Source organism: Syzygium oleosum, unplaced genomic scaffold (assembly GCF_021117445.2).
Source record: "Syzygium oleosum isolate NSW1041296 unplaced genomic scaffold, Sole_v2.1 Sole_v2.05, whole genome shotgun sequence".
In the NCBI taxonomy this organism is placed as follows: domain Eukaryota; kingdom Viridiplantae; phylum Streptophyta; class Magnoliopsida; order Myrtales; family Myrtaceae; genus Syzygium; species Syzygium oleosum.
This window is the reverse complement of record NW_026607489.1, coordinates 13015499-13037729: the sequence shown is the minus strand read 5'-3', so window position 1 is coordinate 13037729 and position 22231 is coordinate 13015499. Positions and strand designations below refer to the sequence as shown.

The 22231-nt window shown below is 43.2% G+C and overlaps 5 protein-coding genes across 5 annotated transcripts in view; 4 read left to right on the top strand and 1 right to left on the bottom strand.

Annotated features, from left to right (window-relative positions):
- LOC115678252 (uncharacterized) overlaps window positions 1-22231 on the top strand; it is a 54466-nt gene that overhangs the window by 5250 nt on the left and 26985 nt on the right. The gene's annotated exons all lie outside the window — the stretch shown is intronic.
- Window positions 6840-8274, top strand: LOC115666946 (probable LRR receptor-like serine/threonine-protein kinase At3g47570). Its single transcript, XM_030588583.2, has 2 exons — window positions 6840-7631; window positions 7817-8274. Exons 1-2 carry the CDS (start codon window positions 7511-7513, stop codon window positions 8236-8238), a joined length of 543 nt encoding a protein of 180 aa, XP_030444443.1. The 5' UTR covers window positions 6840-7510; the 3' UTR covers window positions 8239-8274.
- LOC115666945 (probable LRR receptor-like serine/threonine-protein kinase At3g47570) lies at window positions 7004-7450 on the top strand. Its single transcript, XM_030588582.1, has one exon. The coding sequence runs from the start codon at window positions 7004-7006 to the stop codon at window positions 7448-7450; it is 447 nt and encodes a 148-aa protein (XP_030444442.1).
- On the bottom strand, window positions 15344-16507 carry LOC115678479 (polygalacturonase). The gene is made up of 2 exons (XM_030601881.2): window positions 15940-16507; window positions 15344-15726 (listed from the first exon to the last, which is right to left on the bottom strand). Exons 1-2 carry the CDS (start codon window positions 16061-16063, stop codon window positions 15434-15436), a joined length of 417 nt encoding a protein of 138 aa, XP_030457741.1. The 5' UTR covers window positions 16064-16507; the 3' UTR covers window positions 15344-15433.
- On the top strand, window positions 18953-22214 carry LOC115678272 (protein IQ-DOMAIN 6-like). Its single transcript, XM_030601619.2, has 5 exons — window positions 18953-19171; window positions 19662-19916; window positions 20600-20827; window positions 20965-21078; window positions 21284-22214. The coding sequence occupies exons 1-5, from the start codon at window positions 19100-19102 to the stop codon at window positions 21956-21958; spliced, it is 1344 nt and encodes a 447-aa protein (XP_030457479.1). The 5' UTR covers window positions 18953-19099; the 3' UTR covers window positions 21959-22214.

Here is a 22231-nt window from a genome sequence, read left to right as displayed (position 1 = left end):
GGCAATTACACCGGCTCTGAAGAAAATATCATCCTCAGGCGAGCTCCACAATGGCTGTTGCTGTGTAAGGTCCAACCTCTCGTCCTCAAAGATGTCAAGTCACAAGGGCTGTGATAATGCAAACCTGCTACTTTTCTGTTTTTTCTGTAGTTGATGATGATATGCGCTTCCTCAGTAATGCTAATCTCATCCTATTTTTCTGTTGGCCTTCAAATGTTATATCAAACTGTAGGAAACTCCTTTTCCTTAGCCATTTTATGAGGACTCTTGACTGACTAATTGAAGAAATTAGATAAGAAGACACGATTTAACGAGGTTCGGCAATGTGCCTACGTCCTCGGGTAATCCTCTTTCAAAGTTTTTCGTTGTATTGTCTTTGAGAGAGGGACTGCCATTTTTATTGATGAAGTATAGGAAAGGAAGACAATGAGAAAACCTAAAGCCAAAATAGGCAATTCCCCAAAATTACAGAAATCAAACAAAATCTACATAATTTTTTCCCAAATTGGAGGACCAGCACCAATCACGCCAACCTCCCAAATAGGAGGACCAACACCCATCACGCCAACACTAATCGAGCTTAGATGACATTAGTCTGCGATATTGTCCATTTTTCAACAATGAATCGTGTGCTTTGTTTCAAATGTGGTATTCTTATTCTCCTGACCTGACCTGGTCGTGTTCCACCAATATGAACTTAACAAATACGGCATCTTTATGAATGCCTTCTTGCGTGTAATAAAGTGGTCTTTTGACCGTGAGCCCATAGTGGAAGATGGGAATGGCGGTCTTTGCTGTTCAATGACTACTGAGTCAACACCACTTATTTCAACCATCTCTTTATTTTACCATTGAGGCACTGAATGATGTACTCATGGTCCTGACTTTGTTGCAGGAAAAATTAGTGAGGGGGAAAAAGAAGAGAAGTGCTTCAAAAAGTTGTCCCGAACATCGTCCGTTAGCACCGATCCTTTTGTTTCTTCTTGCCTTCCTTCCATTTCTACCGGCTTCCTTGGGCTCTGAGTCATGAAACTCGTAAGCATTAGTTCTGCAAAGTTTCTGTCGTGCCACTTGCTTCTTGATATTGCTCTCGCACTGTGCTTTAACCAAGTCTCCTCCACCACCAACGAAACAGACAGACTCGCTCTGCTCGCATTTAAGGCCGACATAACGGAAGATCCTTTTGGCGTGCTCAACTCATGGAACAATACCATTGGATTTTGTTAGTGGTATGGCATTTCGTGTGGCCAGTGACATCGGAGGGTCACAGTCCTAGACTTGCAATCACAAGGACTCTCTGGATCAATCTCTCCTCATATTGGGAATCTCAGCTTCCTAAGGCAAACGCGGCTCCAAAACAACAGTCTCGATCATGAAGTCCCTCCGCAAGTGGGCCAGCTGCGACACCTTCGTGAATTACGACTAGACAACAATTCATTGATCGGTGAAATTCCCAAATACATATCATCTTGCTCTAATCTTGTCAGCCTCTTCCTTCAATATAACCAACTGACTGGAGAAATTCCTGCGGAAGTCGGTTCATTATCCAAGCTACGGCTTTTAACTTTGTATAGTAATCATCTCACTGGGAGTGTGCCTTCCTCCATTGGCAACTTATCGTCACTAGAGCGACTATATTTAACCCTGAACAACTTGGGCGGGAGCATTCCCCAAGTTCTAGGCCACCTGACGGACTTGCAAGTCATTACCTTTGGAGGAAACATATTGTCAGGTACTATTCCATCTTCGCTACTCAATCTTTCTACGCTACTTGTGTTTGATGGTGGATACAACCGGATACAAGGGACTCTTCCTGTGAGCATAGGCATCAATCTCCCAGATCTTGAATTTTTTAGTGTTGGCGTGAACCAACTTGAGGGGCCGATTCCTCCATCGATATCGAATTGCACAAAGCTAAATGATCTACAACTTAGGCTCTGTTCGTTTGGTGAAAAATATTCTCCCGGAAAATATTTTCCGGGTTTTTCGGTGTTCGGGGGGCGGAAAACGTTTTCCATGGGAAAATATTTTCCTTCCCCCCCTCACAAAATAGCCTAAGTCTATGGAAAATGACATGACTTCCGCTTCTTCAAAAGCGGAAATCATTTTCCGGAGCTTCTTCTTCTTCTTCACTAAGGTAGCCGGCCGCCGGGCTGCCGCCGCCGTCGCCCGCCGCCACCGCCGGTCGCGTGGCCGCCGCCGTCGCCGGTCGCCGGGCCGCCGCCGTCGCCGGCCACCAGCGAAAAATATTTTCCGAAACTTTTTCATATTGGTCGCTGAACACCGGAAAATTATGTTCCGGAAAAACATTTTCCAGAAAAATGACTTCCGGGAAAATATTTTCCAAAAGGAGAATATTTTCCGCCAAACGAACGGAGATGTTAACAGATTTTCCGGGAAAGTACCATCTTTGGAAAATTTGTATGAGCTTGAAACGCTTCAAATTTCTACTAATCAGCTTGGAAGTGGAAAACTTGAAGACTTGAGCTTCCTTTGCTCATTAACTAATAGCACCAAATTGTGGAGTGTGTTTATTGGCGCGAACAAGTTTCATGAGGTGTTACCCAAATGCATAAGTAATTTATCCACTACTCTTACAACGCTTGTTATGAATCAAAACCAGATATCTGGTGAAATTCCAGAAGAAATCGGGAATTTGGTCAACCTGAACGTGTTATCGATGTGTCGTAACCAGCTTTCGGGTGTCGTCCCCTCAAATTTGGGGAATCTACAAAATCTAGCAGTACTGGTTTTGAGTGATAACAACCTGGGAGGGACTATCCCATCTTCTTTAAAAAATCTAACCAAGTTGATTCAACTAGATCTTGGTAGGAACAACTTTCATGGGCAAATTCCGTCGCATCTATCAAATTGCCGGTCTCTTGATCTGCTTGTTCTGTCTAATAACAATCTTAGTGGTGCCATACCCCCACAGCTTATAGGTCAGCTTTGACTGAGTTGGACATCTCAGACAATTTGTTGGTAGGTGAAATCCCAAGTAGTTTGGGTGACTGCACTACATTGACATCATTGAGGATGGGGGGCAACTTTTTTCACGGGTCCATTCCTCAATCAATCATATGGTTAGGAGGCATTGAAGAACTTGATCTTTCACGCAATAATTTGTCGAGTCAAATTCCAGCATTCTTAGCGGTATTTCATTCCTTGAAACTTCTAAATTTATCCTACAATAAATTTGAAGGCATGTTACCACGTGGAGGAATCTTTGAGAATGTTACCGGTGTCACGCCCCGAACTCCGACAAGCGTGCGACACCTCAAGCTCAGTCGAATTAGTGCGACGTCCCAGGAAACGTCGCCGACCCAAACCAACACATCAGAGTTCGAACACGACGGAAACGAGAACATAAACCCTGACAATATAATCATGGGGTAATAGGGAGAGACAAATCACCAAACCACCAAGCACTAAATTACACCGCGATATATACAATATCCATTACAATCCATTACAATCCATCACAATCAGCAACTAACCACTTCATTACACCCACCATATTCACCATAAACATATTATACGCGCAAACCGGCTTCTAAAGTTTGCACCACCAACATCAAAAGGGACCAGTAGTCTGGGTATATACTAACTCCAAAAAGGGGCACTTCAAAAAGGGTTACCCTACCCCTAACTAACCCCTACGGCCTCTAGACGGTGTCCACTCTAAGTCGGTCTCCCCAGAACCTGAATCTGACTCTCCCTGATCCACCTGCTCCTCTGAAGACTCAGAATCCGCCTCAATCTCAATCGGATTATCTTCATCTCCCGACTCCAATGGGACCTCAATCAGCTCCTCTTCTTCTTGCTCCTCCTCCGGTTCTTCCTCGAGTTCTTCCTCTGGCTCTTCTTCCGGTTCCTCCTCGGGTTCTCCCTCAGGTTCTTCTTCGGGCTCCTCTTCTTCTAAATCCACGTCCATCGGATCGAACCCTGCTTGTGACTCTTCCGGCTCCGGTTCAGGCTCAGCCACCGTGGGTTCGGGTTCTGCAAGTATAGGCTGATGACCTGACTGTGCGAGGCTAGTATCGAGGCTGGTCATCTCACCATCAGGAGGAGGTATAGCCGATGGATCCCAATCTCCCACTCCATCGAAAAGGGCATCGAAACCACGAACCGGACCGAACTCGTCCATACCCTCCCGGAAACACCGGGCTGTATAAGTATGGGCTTGCCAAAGGGGTTGTCCTATATCTACCCAGACTACTATGGTGTGCTTAATCCAAGCCATATTGTCATCTATAGGGAACTCTACTACTGCATGATCGGTGTGCATGGGTATGCCAAAACGCTGAGGCGGTGGCGGTGAAGGATTCATGGTCCAGGCCGGGGTTCTGAAAATGTTTATTATACAACTATGAGACAAGTCTCAATAAACGAAACCCTAAACCCCACCTAGGCTAACACGTATCTCTGGGCATGTTCAAGCACACAATCAATCAGCAATTGACATGCTATAACATTCACAAGCACACTGGCCTTACCTCGGCACATGCACCACCCTGCACGTTAGTCCAATCATGATAACAAAACAGTCACCACAAAACACACTCATCCTCATAACATGGCCAATGTATGCACATGTATCATCGATAAACCGAACACTTTCCATTCTCACATTCGCCTAACAAACACAAAATCATACGATTCCCATTTCACTCGAGCACACACATCCAATTCATTTCTGACCCGCGTAAATACGCCTTAGGTCCACTTTCGATCCATGGTCCACGTACAACCATCTCATTTTCACAACACTCCTTAGCCCGCGTTACAGTGCACGCCTCAGGCTATGTCTCTTGCCCGCGTTACAGTACACGCCTCAGGCTCAACATCCTCCACCTACGGCACAACTCGCGTAAACGCATCAGGTTGGCGGTCTTCCGATAATACCGGGCATCGTCCCGCGTTATAGTGCACGCCTCAGGACGGGTTCAATTCCCTGCGTTACAGTACACGCCTCAGGGATTATGTGATCAAGCGAACACGTCAACAAACCACATTTTATCTGGACCCCATGTTACAGTACACGCCTCAGGGTTTTTAGTGATCACGCGCATGCCACATCACATGCCAATTTCATACGACCAACTCGCACACGACACCCACAGTATTCAAATCACCAACAAGCCACATCAACCCACAAATTCATCAATTCCAATTGCACAAGCTCAATTTAACACAACTTTCATATTCTAGGCCAATTTTCACCAATCAAGGGCGTCGCACTCATGCCACAAATTCCGATTCACTACATATAGTAATTTAAACATAAGCACGCCGCAATTCAGCCATAATAAGCACGTCAACTCAGCCACCACAGAAAAATCACTGAGCATCACATTTAGGCCCGTTTTTTATGTAATAATTTTCGATAATAACTCGTAATCATCCCGATCACCAACTTAATCCATTCTAACCTCAATTCCACCTCTACAATTATCACAAATCCATCCAAACAACTTAGCCAACTCAGTCCACTAATTTCTCCACGAATAACCCCTAAAACTCGCTAAAACGGCCCCGAACCAACCCGAAATTACCCGTTATCCTAGGCGAGATTTAGGATATCACTTACCCGGAGTCCTAAGCTAGATTTAGCAATCAAGGGTGACGGAACAAGGGAAAAACAGTAACGGCGGCGTCAACGAGCGGCGAGGGGCGCCGACTGCCTCACGGCGACCACGAACGGACGGCGGCGGTGACGTATGTGCGGCGGCGGCCAAGGGCGTGGCCGGCTGGTCACTTTCACGTGAGGGAGAGAGGGAGGGGGAATTCGGCCAAGAAGAGAGGGAGAGAGAGGGAGGCGTGAGAATGAGAGGGAGAGAGAGAAAGAGAGAGGAAAAGAATTATATAAGTGACACCAATAATTGGTGTCCTACCCCAAGCCAAACTTACCATCCTACCCCCCCTCTCAACTTTCCATCCAACGGCCAAGATTCAATCTTATCTAAAAATCGACGATCAAGATCAACTCTCACAAAAAATATCCAAGGGTAAAATTGGAATTTCACAAAAAGTGTAGGGGCAAAATCGTCCAAAAATTTATATCTCTAAAGTTGGTATGAAATGACCAAAATGCCCTTTTCACATTACACTTGGTCTTCACAAAATCCCAGGGGCAAAACGGTCACTTCCTGTGAAAATTTCAGTTTTCTGACGAATTCGGACAAATCCGAGGCTGACCACGTTAATAACGACATCGTCCAATTACTCTGTCGTGACTTTCAAAATTTTCAACATCCAAACTCAGTCTCTATTTAATGGCCAAACTCAAATAAACGCGACTTGAGCTTATCTCAAACTAACGGGCGGCTTTCAGGAAAATTCGTATATTCGACCCGTGGTCGATACTAAATCGAGCCACGTTTAAGTCCACTTGAGCCATGGTGACCTCGATTGTTATATAATTGCGAGGATCAATCACTAGTTCTAAAGAACGCGATCGTTTGGAATAGGTTTGAGATCGTTTGCTAACTTCGTATTCTGGCGAGGCGGAATCACCCGCGATCCAATTATACGACATTCGCAAATCGATCCATGACTATCCTTAGATCGGTCTATATTAGCCCAAAATATCACCTCAACAATCCTTATGGTCGAAGGTCAGTCCATGGTCAGGTTCTATGGTCGCATGAATCTAGATCCATGATTAGTCTTTCCTTACTGGTTAGTATCCCAAGAGTGATCAAGTTTGGGCGAGATTTACTACAAGTGCGTTATTGAAATTATGCATTTCATAAATACCAAGTGGGTCGAAATTTAGAATGTCACAACCGGTACTTCTATTATTGGGAATAATGAGCTCTGCGGCGGACTGTCAGAATTTCACCTCCCAAACTGCATCTCCAAAAGCTCCAAGAGCAAAAAGATCAATATAGTGATATTGCCCACTTCTATTATTTTCGGAGTTCTTGGAATAGCTCTTGTTCTAACTTTTATATATGTTTGTTGGTTGAAGAAGAAAGTAAATGAACCGGTTTCAAGTTCGATGAATGATTCACATTCGAACGTATCTTACGGAACACTCTTGAAAGTAACCGAAGGTTTTTCTTTAACAAATTTGATCGGTATTGGAAGCTTTGGTTCTGTTTACAGGGGGATACTTGGGGACAATGGAACTAGTATTTCCGTGAAGGTGCTTCATTTGGTCCGTCACGGTGCTCTGAAGAGCTTCATAGTCGAGTGCGAGGCATTAAAGAACATCAAACATCGCAATCTTTTGAAGATACTAACAGTTTGCTCAGGTAGTGATTATCAAGGAAATGATTTTAAGGCCTTGGTCTGTGAATTCATGGACAATGGAAGCTTGGAACGATGGCTCCAACCAAACGCAACATCATATCATCAAAATGAGCTCCCGAAAAAGTTGAATTTCATTCAGAGGATAAATATTGCTATTGATGTTGCTTCTGCATTGGATTATCTTCATCACTAGTGCCACGTCCCCATTGTTCATTGTGATATAAAGCCAAGCAATATCCTCTTAGATGCTGAGATGGTTGCACATGTTGGCGACTTTGGATTGGCGAAATTCCTTCCTGGATCATCCCCTGACAGCATTGCAAATCCGATGAGCTCAATAGGTTTTAGAGGGACAATTGGTTATGCTCCACCAGGTAATCTCTCTCTCCCTCTCTCTCTCTAAAACCAAGAAAATTTATTCACCTATAAAGGTTATTGATGGGTTTCTTGTTTGAAGTTTGGCAGCTTATGATAACTCTTATAGTCTTATACACATTGCATTTTGATTTGATAATTTGCACTCCAATTTGACCTACACCACGATCTAAATGTGTGGCAGAATATGTAATGGGATGCGAGGTTTCAAGAGAAGGTGACGTCTATAGTTACGGCATTCTCTTACTAGAATTGTTCACAGGGTTGAATCCCACCAATGACATATTCAGAGACAATTTCACTCTTCATAATTTTGTCGCGGAAGCATTGCCTGAACGAATGCTCGAAATTACGGACAAATTTCTGCTTCAAGAAAGAGAAAGCAATTTAGGCCCCTATAGTTCTTGGCATCAGCTTTCCCAAAGTGAAGACATATTTCAAGAGTGTTTGATTATGGTGTTCAAAATTGGAGTTGCTTGTTCATATGAAGTGCCTGGAAGTCGGATGAGCATCAGCCGAGTTGCAGATCAGCTTCATCATATTAGGGAGAAGCTCTTTAAATTGGCTTTAGATGGACAAGATGGACTACCAACAGCTTATATATAGTTGTTATCGTTTAGTGTCGTTTGTGCAAATGGAAGCGAACAGGTAAAATCTATAACTGAAGAGAGAAACGAGCATTCTTTTTCCCTCAAGATGACAGTTGATCCTTTATTCCCCATTTGTATCTGTACATTTTTAAACTAGCACAAGGCCTGTGGTGCACACATATTCTTGAGCATCGTGGATTTACTTAGAACCCTATTTTGGTGCTGCAGCATTTGAAAATGAATCCAAAACAAGTTGCCTTGCTTATGTTTTTCTTTTCTTTTCATTCGTATGACGCTCATGGCGACAAATTGCAATCAATTAGCTATTTGAAATTTTAATCAAAGGAAAGCTTGGTTTCTGCAGATTGACTAGGAATGGCTGCCCGTTGCTTCATTTCCAAATGATCCAAGGTCAGGAATTGAACTCTGTTCCTCAAGCTATGTTCAATCAGGTGGGGACAATACTGTTGCTCTGGCGGGTGAATAAGGATGTATAGCTTTCGGATTTGGCATTCTAGCATGCGGTAATTCGAGGATGCGTATCGACGCTTGATGTACGTAGCAAGAATTATCCCAAACTGCTTAGTAGAATAATGTAACTTGTGTGCATTGATCTTTCAAGGGGTGTAAGTGCAAGTTCTTCAGCATTTCGAATTCTGAAGTTTACCTGTCATTACTTTTATTTTTGCATTTTATCAAAGTTACTAAATCACTTCCTTACCAAAAAAAAAAAAGTTACTAAATCACTATGTATGCATGAACCTTACTATACATATGTCCATCGTGACTTTGCGTTTACAAGAATTCGTTGATCACATGGATAAGCAACTACTTGAGAGGGACAATCACAAGAAGAAATTACTAGCCACCAATCTGTCGTTTCGCGATGAGATGATAACTACATGGGGGGACAATCTCTTCTTCTTTAGGAAATCTCATCAAGTTGAATGTACGAGGTCTTGGTGGGAACAACTTTCATGAACGAATTCCTTCACCCCAATCTCAGTGGTTCCATAGCTCACTGGAGAAGAATTACACAATCGGTCTTAAACCAATTACAGATTTAAATTTAATTTTAAATATCTATTGAACCGATGTAGTTCTAAACCTTTGATTGAAAATGCAATCAAGTCTTCTTGGCCAGATCTCACCTGAAATTTCTGATGTAGCGGTCAAATTTTCCCCGATCATCCTACATATCACGACCGACAATTTGACTTGAACAATTTCGTACGAAATGAGCCGTTTTGCTTAGTTACTTGAATTTTCATCAACTCCATTTTGAACACTTCACTGAATCTTACAGGACCTACTAGACCTATGCGAGCTGAGTCAGTGGCTTCGTCTCTCCGGCGCCTCCTGCTGTGGCACAACCTATTCGGCTGAAGCTGATCCCTCATTGCGTGAGCCGCTGTGTGGCGCCGAAGCACGGCAACGGAGGATAAATCCTTTAAATTGCTAGCAATAGAGAGGCTGACCAAACATTTCTCAGAGGACCAAGGCCTTCGTCATCCTGATGACTACCATTTCCAGCTCCGACGAAGCCCTAATCAAAGCAAGCAACTGCAAGCAGTGTCTGTGCGTATGCGATTCGAGTTTTAGCTTCACTGTCGTTGTGAGCTCAAGGGAAGAGAATCGTCACTCGGTGTGGCCATGAGAGCCTCTCTTGTTTGTCAGAAAATTGGCATTATTTTGTGTAAATTTGTTCACGCCAAGTCGTTGATCGGGACACATAGGACGGCCCACGATGTGAGGTCACTTGGATTAGTGATCAGACAAAGGGATAATGCTTAACTCCCATTAAAATTGCTGACGTCATATTTGCGCTAATAAAAGGCCCCCAAGCCTCTCTCGTAAAAAAAAAAAAAGGGGAAAAATTCCAAATAAGGACTCGAAGTGTTCTCATTTTCTCAAATAAGAACTTGAAGTGCACTATGTGTTAAATAAGGACCTGAAATGCTACCTTTTTCTCAAATAAGAGCCTGAAGTGGTTATAACAATTTCAAAAAAAAGCCTCACCCTGCCGGCTCGCCAGCCGGCCAAATTTTGCGGCCGATCAAGGGCATTTTCGTCTAAAAATAAATATAAATTAAATTAAATTAAAAATTTTGAAATTTTTTTTAAAAAAATAAAAACTGGGAGGGCTGGCAGCCCTCCCCTACCTGTGGTCGCTGGCCCACTGTGGCCGCCAGGGTCGCCGGTGCTTCAATGAGGGCCGGCGACCCTCGCCAACCAGAGGTGAGGGCTTGGTGGTCCTCGCCCAAGTCGGCGGAAGGGCCGCCGGCCCTGTCTGGGAGAGGGTCGCCCAACCCTCTCGGTTCTGGCAAGGGCCACCAGGCCGTTGCCTCTGCTCGGCAGTGGTTGCCGGTCCTTGCTGAAGCGCCGGCGACCTTGCTGGCCATGGCCGCCACCCCACCGGCGATGGGGCGGCGGCCACAGTGGGCCGGTGGCCACAGGCAAGGGAGGGCTGGCCCTCCCCTTGTTTTTTTTTTTGAGTTTGTTTTTTATGGAAAAATCACAAAAGGAAAGAAAGAAAGAAAAAATTAAAAGACGAAAATGCCCTCGACTCCGGTAATGTTAGGCCCTTTTTTGAGACTGAGATAGCCAATTCATATCCTTATTTGAGACAATGTTCACTTCATGTCCTTATTTGAGAAAATGAAGGCATTTCAGATCCTTATTTGACGTAAAGTTCACTTCAAGTCCTTATTTGAGAAAATGAGAACACGTCCAATCCTTATTTAAAATTTTCCCAAAAAAAGAAAAGAAAAAGACATCGCAGAGGTGCACTTTTTGGTTTTTCCTTGTCTATTCTTTTCATGAAATAAAGCTTTCAGGTGTCAGAAAATTAAGAAAAGAATAATGAAAATTAATTGAACTTCGAGGGTTCCATTGTGCTGCCTATGGAAATTCCTTTTGGCTCACATTTTAAATAACCAAAAAGGGACACGGAATACATTTCCCAAATTAATAGTGGTTAAATTGAAAGCAAGGAATGTGTCAAAACTACCAACGCAACATTGCTTGCAACCCTTCAGCCCTTTATACAAGTGGGCTCAGATTAGGGGTGTCAATAAAACCCAGGCCGGCCCGGCCCGGCTCGACCCGCGCCGATCCGGTCCGGCCCTAAAATTTGGGGTATTTTGGGGTCGGGCCTTAATCTTCTTCGAATATGGCCCTAAAATTTGGGATTTCGTTAGGGTTGGGTAGGGTCAGGCCGACCCATTAACACTCTGGGCCTGCCCATCTCCCTCTCTTAAACTCTCAGTCGGCAATCGCCTCGCCGTCGGACGCTCTCTCGTCTCTACCCCCGTCGATCATCTCTCTGCATCCTTCGCTCGTCGCCGTCGCCGTCACCATCGCTCGAGGTCGGTCTCTCTCTCTCTCTCTCTCTCTCTCTCTAGCTCTGCAACGCCTCTGTTAGGGTTCGCCTCTGTTGTTATCCTTTTCGCTCCGCTTGCCCTAGCGTCCTCGATCTGCTCCCTTTTGCTCCGCGATCGCTTGCGTTCGCGAGCTCCCGCCCTTCCGTTCGCGCTCCGGCGAAGGGAACGAATTGCTTGTACAAAGCAGCTGCGGAGCGTGGTATCAATCGCGTTCTGCGGATTTCGTGTGTGTTGGGTGTCTCTGATTGGGTGTCTAAATTTTGGGTTCAGGTGATAGTGCCGGACAAGTGGAAGGACGGAGCCAGCAACACCACCGAGGGCGGCGGCCGCAAGATCAACGAGAACAAGCTCCTCTCCAAGAAGTCCAGGTTACACCCTCTCTCTCTCTTTGTCCCTTTCCCTTTCTCTGGAAGACGAATTTCCATGGAGTTGTTGTATTGCGCTATCGCGAACTAGCTGTGGTTGTTAACGGGTGTGACTTTTGTGGGTCGATTTCGTTTGATAGAATTGTGCGGTGGGGATTTCTGTCATGTCTGGAGGAGTTGGAGCGGTTGCAGTTTGCTCAGCTTTATGCAATTTCTGTTGTGGAAGTGGTATGAGTGGTGCAATATGATTAGTAATTAAGTGAGAACTTTTGTTGTTATTGCCCCCCGTATGCCGGTCGCAATATCTTCATCTGTGTTAGGTCGTTGAAAGAACGAAAGCGAGAAAGTTCCTTGGAATCATCTTAAAAACTGGAGGTGGGAAGAGATGAGTAAAATGTATTCATCTTTAATTAGTTTGTGATTCTAGATTGCAGGGACTTTCCCTTCAAAATAGTAGCCTTTTCTGTACCCTTTATCTGAAGGATATGACGATTCTGAAAATATGGTTCTTTCTTTGTGTCCACTAGCCATCAATATAACGTGAGGTGATGCCGTCGCCATTGTTACTATATACATCATGCATGCCATTGGGTTCAAGAAGTTTACTGTTTGGGGAAGTTATGGAGCAGTGTTTGGTCTTGATTTTACCTTATCTCTTGCGGATTGCAGAATCATCAGCTTGAAGAGAATGTCTTCCATATAATGAAATTATTAGATTTACTTCTTTCTCTTACTTTCTTTTACAGTTTTATGGTGCTCGTTTGATTGATTTTTGTCTTAGTGAGAAACCTGAAGTTCTCTTTTCTCCTTTGCCTAGCACAAAAGGCCAAGTCCACAAAGTTGTAGAGATCGCGGGTTTAGAAATCTACTGCAACTCCTCCAATGGTGCTTCGAGTTTGACGATCAGGGACAATGCTGGAGACAATCAATGCCTGGGCAATGCTAATTGTGAAAGCAATCAGTTTCACCCTATTCTAGCACCACTGAATGTGTCAGTGTCACTTTCGGTATGAGTTGTTATTATCTTGCCTATCTTCTTTCTCTAGACACAGGAGTATTTTCATGTCGAGCCCGTCATTTATGCACAAATTTGGTCTTTCTTGATGCTAATAAATGTGGCATTGAATGACCTAAAGGACCCGCAAGATGTTAAATGCACACAGTTTTTCTTTCATCATTGGCCTGACTTTTTTAACCATTCTTGAAATAATTGATTTTCTAAACCATGTGCAGCATAAAAATGGTATCCCAGTTTCTGATAGTTATGCATGTTTGTCAAAGTAAAAAGAATCTTGTTCATGTGTGCATCTTGGATAAGGATATAAGTGCGAATTCAATATTAGCCCCACTTAGATGTATTCTGAGTTCCTGTATATAGTTCCTGTATATGTCTTCATTTAGGGGGCCTTCTTATGTTTGCTTGCAAAATTAAACTTAGTCAATTATGCATGTGCTGCTTCTGGTTTGATCTGTCTTAAATATGCACTTCATGTTCTACTTTCATGGTTCTAGCATGTCGTCCTTACTATCCATTGTATCAGTGTGCCTCTTATGTTCAGATGCATGAATTTGTCTAAAATTTTATTATGTGTTGATTATTTTGTTCTTTTTGGCTGTTTTAATGATCTTAAGCTTGCTTTAACTTGTGTAGAAAAGGGAGAAGTGATTAGTGAACATTACAAGCTCCTTCCAGTTGACTTGCGTGACATACCAAAGTTGGACGACATTATATCATTGGCTAATTTAATTGTAAGTTGTTTTAGCAGAGAAGACCTTTGCATGATTTTGCAATCTCTGCATTTTCCTATCTCATTTCATATCACTTTAACCTGCAGCTCTCTTTCTGATCATTTCTGATAGTAATTAATTTTCATGCCCTGCTTAATGTTTTGTTACATCTCTATCTGTGATAGAATTTGGGAATTCAACATCTTCTGATTTAGTTATCCTGTAATCAATAATTTGGAGTAGAAATGACAACTCTTGAGATGTTTCTGGGATCAGAATCTGTTCTTGGTTGTGTTATGTCAAAACTTTTGTTGAGAATGACTTAGAAGCCAGTTTTAGAGATGTAAAATCGATGGTGAAGCATGATGATCACAAGGTAACTTGTCAGTTTTTACTTGAGACTCTAAATGACTTGGGACCTATTTTTACTACATAGTGTTTGGACTACTACAGTTTTAACAGAAGTATGGTAAAACTATTTAAATAGCTGGTAAACTATCCCTTTATATTTTACTACATAGTGTTTGGGTGAAGAATGAATCACAATTAAGGGAACCTCATGGAAATCTTCTGATGCTGATACTGGCCAAGCTTTGATCTGTGTAAAATGAAAGCTTCACGCTTTTGGCCTAACAAAAACAATCTTTAGTTTCTAGAGCCCTGAGCTTGTATCACTTTTTAGTGGCAGAACAAATTGGCATATATTTTACTTTGGTCTGCAAGTTTTCCTGGAACTTTTGAGCTCTCTTTTGAAGTTTTCTCCTTTATCGAATTGTATTGTCCAACTGTCCTACGATGGACTGATTTTAGGGAGTAACCCATAGATGGCGTAAACACTTGGATGAACTGCTGCAGTGGAATATTGAGAGGAAATGCTTTCCCAAGCTTTCTGCGTTCTCCCTCCCAACTTTTTCTTTATCGAGTAGTTTTCTTCAGACGATTAATGTTGTCACATGCTTGAGTAGCCCCCTCTTTCCGTCTCTTCCATTGTCTAGCTTGTTGAAAGCATTATCCTTGCCTAACTTGGTGCTTTTCTCCTACCCAGATGGAGAACAGGGACATTTGATGGAGCAGCATTGAAGATAGAAATGTCAGTTTTCAGAGCGAAAAGAGTTATGTTTCTGTTCTAATGGTGTTTATCTTGAAGACGGGTGTGGTGGATGATGATTATTGAGAGGCAAAACGCTTCCTTGAGCTGGATATTTCACATGAGCTTCTGTCTTTTGATAACATCAAAGAACAACTTGCATTATTCAACCGGGAGCTGGAAGTGTATCAATTGTTTAGCATGTGTACTGATATTAAGATAGACTTGTAATAATACGATCCAAGCATCGTGAACCATGTCTCTCCGTGATGGTGATTACTCTATGTAGAAATTTTTCTTTATGAGAATTGTCTTCTGCCTTTTGATGTTACTATCTGCGCGAAAGCGAAAAAAAAAAAAAAAAAAAAAAAAAGCCCAAGCCCGGCCCGGGCCTTGGGGTGTACGGTGAACAGGGTCTTGGGTGGGTCTGGGCGGGTCAAGCATGACCCTGTAGGTTTCGGGTCGGGTATCAAGAAAGCCCGACCCGACCCGACCCGATCCATTGACACCCCTAGCTCAGATGACACAACCAATGATCATCCTCAGGTCAGCTCCACAATCCTAGAATATCAGTACGCAAGCAATTACACCAACTCTGAACAAACGAAAATGGAGAAATCTCCATGTTTTTTTTTCTCTCTGGGGGGGTCAAGGGCTATACAGGGAAGGGCCGCACTTGCACTTCCAACCCTCGGGCTCGTAGTTGGTGTATTGGACCCTGACATGGGCGTGCCCGTTGTGGGTGGCCGGGACTTGGGTGGCTTCGCAGGGAGTGCAGCCGTAGCACTTGTGCTCGCACCTCGGCGGGCTCGACCCAATCTTGCTCACTCCCATTTGATTCCCATCTTCTTCTTCTTCTTGTTCACTGCTCCTGATCTCTTGCGCTCTGTCTGATAAGGTCCTTGGGTGCTTTGAAGATGGAAGTATCCCCGGAACGGTCTCTGCTCGGCCATTATTGAACATATGGTAAGACGGGTCAGTAAGCGTCTATGGTGGATACGAGAATTCAATTCAGGATGAAGAAGATGTGTCGGGGCAACTAGAGATTGAATTCATGAGGAGTCTACAACAGATCTCATTAAAAAGATAACCATGACATGTGAACTGGGTTTCATCACAAAGGAAAGAGTGAGGAGTAGGCGAAGTTAGCTAACCAGTTTTATGAAGAGCAGCACCGTGACGATCATCACCATCACGTGCAAAGATCGAGCTTCTTGCGGAGACCCCACTCAGCAACTGCAGAACCAACACGAGCGCCACACAACTTCTCTTCATCATCCCGACTCTCTACTGCACTCTCGCTCTCTCAGTCTCGATCTCCAATGATGGGAATTTCTGATCTTTTCTTTCCCTTGCTTCGGCTAGCGATGATGAAGATGATGATTAGCAAAAGGGTCGGCTTCGATGCGGATGCGGAAGGCAGACGGATGATGACGATCGACAGAGTATATATCTACAACGGAAGTCGCCAAAAGAGCCCAGTTCCCGAAAAGCAATCAAAAGTTTCCCATGTCAAATATATTTTTCCTTGTAGTGTTTTTCTCTCTGAACCTGCTTCTCTGCCATTGGTGGGTTGGAGTGGAGATATCTTCTTTCCTTCTACAAGCAAAGTCGTTCTAGCTTACATAGCTGGGAAGAAAAGGCTCGTGGAGCTATCAGTTCCTCCTCCTCCATTTGACAACTCAAAAGCTTGTGAAATCATCTCTCTCTCTCTCTCTCTCTCTCTCTCTCTCTCTCTCTCTCCCTAGAAGAAATCAAATATTTTTCTTTATACACAAGGCAAGTCAACTACTCTCTCTCTCTCTCTCTCTCTCTGACCAGTCTTAAAGATACTGTTCCATGGAAGAATCTTTTTCTGAGAAGCTCCCTGCAGGAGTTACCTCATGAATAACCAATAAAATCTCTGAAAGAAAGCAATTCTCATCAGCTGTTGTTTTGTGCAGTGGACTCTAGAAATGGTGAAATGGGACTACTGCTTTTTATCTGATGGCTGTGGCCTTACTCCTATAACAGGAAGAAAGAGATCAAAAGTTGCAGACACCATTTATTCCCTCCACCCTCCTCCTGCTCAAGAAAAGAGAATCAGATCTCCTAGATAGGTCAGAAACTGCAGAGCTTTTCATATGATGGAATTAGTTAATAAAACAAAAGATTGGCGATTTCAATTCTTACTGATACAATCATACAAATGTGGGGTCGACTTTTTTTTCCTCAGAGGTTGGTAGGGGGAAAGCAACTCACTGGATAATGCCACCTTACTTTCACAGTAAATAAATATACTTTTAATTGGCCCACCCACATCCTTCTATTTTTATAAATTTTTCAATCAAATCTCAGTACGCTAAATCCAGCTAAACTCAGTCGCCATGGTAATCTATCGAGCACTCCAAAATATGATGCGGATGAAATATGCGTATGTCACGTCACCACGTGGACGAGCGTGGAAAAATTTAACTAATATAGGTCACACTGAAGTATAATGTGGATTAGATTTAGCTAATGTAGATACTCACGTGGACGTCCACTTGAACATCCATGTTACGATACGACATCGTCCGACGGAGTACATCAATTGAACTTTGATCGGATTTGATGTTGGAGGGACTTGATTATAAACTTTGTGCAAATAAAACGGTTACTTGATTGAATGAATTAAAGGTATGGAAATTTGATTAGAAAATGCGTGAAACCAACATGGACAAAAAAATCGGTTGCTTTCGCAATTTAGGTCAGCCATGCCTCCTCCTCTCTTATTTCCAAAAAGAAGAAAAAAACGAATGGATGGCTTTATGCTGTTGGACAAAATAGTTTTGAGGTGCTTGTAGGCAAGAGATGTGGCGAAGCAGTTTGGGGATGGGGAGCGATATAACGTTGTATCAAATGAGAGATTTTAGCAGGTCAGGAGGATCACCAGAGCATCTGTCAGACGATCGCCAATGGAAGATTTCCATAAATAAAGGAATAATTGGGAAAAGCCCACCGACATATGCATGTGGCAAAATTTTTTTGGCAAACATAAAATGATAGGATTAATTCTAGAAGAAGCATCAACTTTATATCGAATGACAATTTTAGCTCAAAATTTTTTTTATCTTAATAAAAAGCACAAACTTTTATTCTTGTCCCAAATCTGGCTCCTAGTGATGCGAAATTTTCAAATTGTTGGGGCCGGATTTGAGATTTCAGTAAAAGTTATTGATTTTTTATGAGACAAAAAAAAGTTCGCGCTAGAATTGTCATTCAAAGTAAAATTGGTGCTTTTTTTTTAAATTAGGCCTAAAATGATAGAATATTTCCTTTTTTTCCCAGAATTTTCCTTTTGACATGCCATTTTTCACCATCAAGGAGTGAAAAATGTTGGGCATCAGAATTCAGAAAATGGAGTGAGATGGGCCTCCAGTTAAAAAGCAGATCTACCAGTGCCAACAGTAGAGGCCCACGGCAAAAGCCCAAGCTGTTGGGTACCCCCCATTGTCCTCATTCCAGAGGCCCGGTTGGATGAGAAATTATTAGATGCTCACGAAACATCGCATAGATTGCTCACTCAACAAATCACGAAGCCTTGATCCACAATCGATTGTCGCCTTCGCTTAAGAGACAGAGAGAGCCCATTGCCCAATCCTGACCATTATCAAAAAACACGGCTCGCTACCATCGTGTGGAATACGTCTCACAACTCCGGCAATTTTCGATCGGTAGGGTGGCGACCTTGATTAGAGTCTGGCAAAGATCGATAAGGAGGGGTTTTTGATTCTCTTCATGAGGGCTTACGCTAGGAAGTAGACGGAACTGAGTAAGGTCGAAAGGCCCGTGATGGGAAATTTGATTGTGCAAATCGAACAAAGCGGAAGATCCCAATTCAAACAAAATGTTAAAGAGGGGGGAAGAAGTGGTGAAGAACTCTAACAAGGGGGCCCAAACAAAAGAAAGAAAGCAAAGAGAGATTAGACGGAACAACTGAAAAAGTAGAGACGAAAAAAGAAGAGATGGAGGAGGAAGAACACTTTGGCTTTGCATTAAAGAGAGAAAAGAAAGTCAATAATAATGGCGTGTCTCCATGGCCGTTACCGTTACAGCGTGCGACCGTGTGTGTCGTTTGCCCCGTCCCTTTTCCCGTTCGAAATTCGAAATTCAAACGTCTCTCTTCGTCTCTCCCTCCCTCTGTAACCAGCCAACTTCACGCTTCATCTTCCCCCTTTTCGCTCTCTCTTTTAGCTCGCGTACTTACAACATCCTCGTTCCAATCTCGTACCTTGAGCAGCAACACCCTCCTCCTGTCTCGCGGCTCCCTCTCGTTCGTTCGTTCGTCTTTCCATGGGCGCGTCGGGGGGCAAGTGGCTGAAGTCCCTCATCCCCCACAGGAAGTCCCCACCCAGCAGCGATCACGTAAGTCCCCACTCGAACCCACCCTGCTCTCCTTGTCCCGTTTCGCTGTTGGGCGTGCTCGTGATGTTCGGGCCATGTTCACGTGCCGCTCCGTCAGCCGAAAGAGTCTAATCTCCGTCACCGGAGCGATCGCGCGTTTCCCGGGGTTCAGATTTGGTGAAATGAGCTGTTTTCTTTTTCTTAGCATTTTAGGCCGTTTCCTTCTACTTCCGAGCTGAATCTTCGTTGCAAGGGTACAAAAAGATGGTATTGAGATATAAACAGTATGTTAGGGTCTAGATTTCTTGTGGTGATGACAGATTTAAGGGTACCCATTTAGTGTCCTGTGTTTGAAGCTTCATACTACTAGGCATCTGAATGGAGTCCGTATTTTGAGCGCAGTAACAAGGGCATTGGCACTTTTGGTTGAGTCGCATCTAGTCAAATTGTAGAGGGTCTCTGTCATTGTCCTCTTGCGAATTTTTTAATTGGGTACGTGTAAATGTCATAGGAGAAGGTTGTTGAGAAGGGAAAGAAGAAATGGAGGCTATGGAGGAGCTCCTCCGAGGGGATCGGGGTAATGGCGAAGGTATTGAAGGGGAGCCACGTGGCGGCTTCGGAGCCGTCCGATTCCTCGTACGCCCTCGATGATGCTGCATTGGCCGCTGCAATGGCTACTCTGCTTCGGGCTCCGCCCAAGAATTTTGTGGTCATCAAGCAAGAATGGGCGGCGATCCGGATTCAGACCGCATTTAGGGCATTCTTGGTAAATTTGTTTTCTTGATTCCCGTTTCTCTTTTTGAATCTTAGTTTCAAGCTTAATAAAGAAACGTTGTTTTTATGAGTTTTGCTCTTGCTTTGCTATAGATCGCTGTTTGGTCCTGAGTGATCCTAGTATCAGGTGTTACCATGAGCGTCTTTAGCTTAGAATCATTATGAATTATCTTTACTTTGCTTGCTCCATAAGTACCCAAGTCTTAGGGCGGATTGGCTTTTTGCTACTAGATATGAAGCAAACACTTTTGACCTATATCATATCAACTGTCAAAAAGCTTCGATGAAATCTATGTAGCTCTTCGAGGTCCTGAATCTGCATAATGCTAGATTAAAGTTGATCTCCGTAAGGATGTTACTTGGCGCTTACAGAAATTGTAGAACGTTGCTCGTTTTCAGAATCATGAAGAATTCTCTAATTTGCTTATGGGTTTACCTTTTCCTAGCTGATATTTTGGGTTTACATGATCTACATTGTAGGCCAATAATTATTAGCTGGTGAACATATTCGACCTCATTTATCAGCAAAGTTCCGTTAAAATTAGCATTTCCAATGCACTTGAAATCTGCAGTTGAATAAACAGTTCTTAGCAGCATCCTGCATGCTTTGTGTCTGAATCAACTCATGATCGTGTCGATCTGGTTTCTTCTTATTGTGCTGCTCCAAATATGCAGGCAAGGCGTGCTTTGAGGGCCTTGAGAGCAGTTGTCCGTATTCAGGCCATATTTCGTGGCCGTCAGGTCCGAAAGCAAGCTGCAATAACACTCAGGTGCATGCAGGCCCTTGTTCGAGCGCAAGCTCGCGTGAGGGCACAGTCTGTAAGAACATCTTCAGAAGGGCAAGATGTCCAAAATTTATTTGGTGAACATTCTGATCAAGCAGATCCCTCTAAGCAGGCAGAGGTATAGGTTAAGTCCACTTTTACTAATCATGAAAAGATGGGACTCTTTTCACCTGATCAAGCAGATCCTCTTTCTTTCACTGTTACTTTGTCTGGGAATTATAATCAAATCTCAATGTATACTATGGTGAATTTCAGCAACGTTGGTGTGCTAGCCCTGGCACTCTGCAAGAAGTCAGGGCAAAGCTACAAATGAGACAAGAAGGAATCATTAAGCGAGAGAGAGCAATGGCATATTCCATATATCAACAGGTAATGGATTTGTGATTTCTATGGCAACTGTCTCCTTTATCCACTTACAATTACATTCATTTTCTGAAAGTATGAAAGTATGCCGAACTCTTTGCACAATTTCATAATTTTGCATTGTTGAAGGATTCTCTGTGTCGGTCAATATTACTTGTTTTTAAAATGTTTGTGCACCATAGTTGATCTCTTAATGCATCCTTTGTCTCAGCAATCAAGGTCAAGTGCCAGCCCAAATTCAAGGAAATACAAGTCCACACAGTCCCTCGGACATTCGGATAAGAGCAGCTCAGGATGGAGCTGGTTAGATCGTTGGATGGCAGCTAAGCCATGGGAGAACAGGTTGATGGAAGAAACCCACAGTAGACAATCGGAAACAGCCGCCTTTTCTCGAAAAAGTCAAGACCATCATGTCAGTAACCATTCATGTTCTTCTGAACATGATTTGGTTAGAGTGAGACGTAACAATATGACTACCAAAGTCTGTGCTAAACCTCCTTCCAGCGGTCAAATTACTGGCTCATCTTCAGATCCAATTTCAGAGTCCCTTTATGGTGAAAGCACAACATCAGCTTCAACATCTGCCTCTCTAACTCCAGTGTCTAAGGTGCTGATGGTGGAAAGAGGAGAGGAGACCAAAGTTTATAAACCAAGCTATATGAATCTCACTGAATCAGCTAAGGCTAAACAAGCTTGCAGATATTCTTATCATGATATGCAGAGACAACTAATGGAAGAGTTACAATTTTGTAACAAATCGATGGCACTTTGCAGTGGGGATACAAGAAGTATCTCTGGTTCCATTCAGTCAATAAACTTTTCGAAGGATCTTTACCCTCCTATACAATTGGAGAGACAAGATCGGGTAAGGAATCAACTTTATTGAATAGTCCATACGATGGGTTCAACGACTTGTTGTAAACTCAAACTGGTGAAGCTATATACAATGGCATCAAAGGACTTATTGATGCTGAAGATACAAAAAAACTTTGTCAAAACAAATTTGGGACAGTTACAGGAGTGTGTCATGATAGAAATTTAGTGTTGTGTTCATAGAAGTAGAATTACTTTTCCTTGAACTGGATGGAGATATTTACTGATAACTCGTGATTGCTGATTTCTGTCTACACCTTGTTTAAACATATCCTACTTCTAGCTT

Bases quoted from the DNA above. Each gene is read 5' to 3' on its own strand.
- LOC115666945 (XM_030588582.1), top strand. From the start codon at position 7,004: ATGAATGATTCACATTCGAACGTATCTTACGGAACACTCTTGAAAGTA.
- LOC115666946 (XM_030588583.2), top strand. From the start codon at position 7,511: ATGGTTGCACATGTTGGCGACTTTGGATTGGCGAAATTCCTTCCTGGA. The intron at 7,632-7,816 runs GTAATCTCTCTC...AATGTGTGGCAG, and splicing joins AATTGGTTATGCTCCACCAG to AATATGTAATGGGATGCGAG.
- LOC115678479 (XM_030601881.2), bottom strand. From the start codon at position 16,063: ATGATGAAGAGAAGTTGTGTGGCGCTCGTGTTGGTTCTGCAGTTGCTG. The intron at 15,727-15,939 runs GTTAGCTAACTT...ATGGCCGAGCAG, and splicing joins TGCTGCTCTTCATAAAACTG to AGACCGTTCCGGGGATACTT.
- LOC115678272 (XM_030601619.2), top strand. From the start codon at position 19,100: ATGGGCGCGTCGGGGGGCAAGTGGCTGAAGTCCCTCATCCCCCACAGG. The intron at 19,172-19,661 runs GTAAGTCCCCAC...TAAATGTCATAG, and splicing joins CCCCACCCAGCAGCGATCAC to GAGAAGGTTGTTGAGAAGGG. The intron at 21,079-21,283 runs GTAATGGATTTG...CCTTTGTCTCAG, and splicing joins CATATTCCATATATCAACAG to CAATCAAGGTCAAGTGCCAG.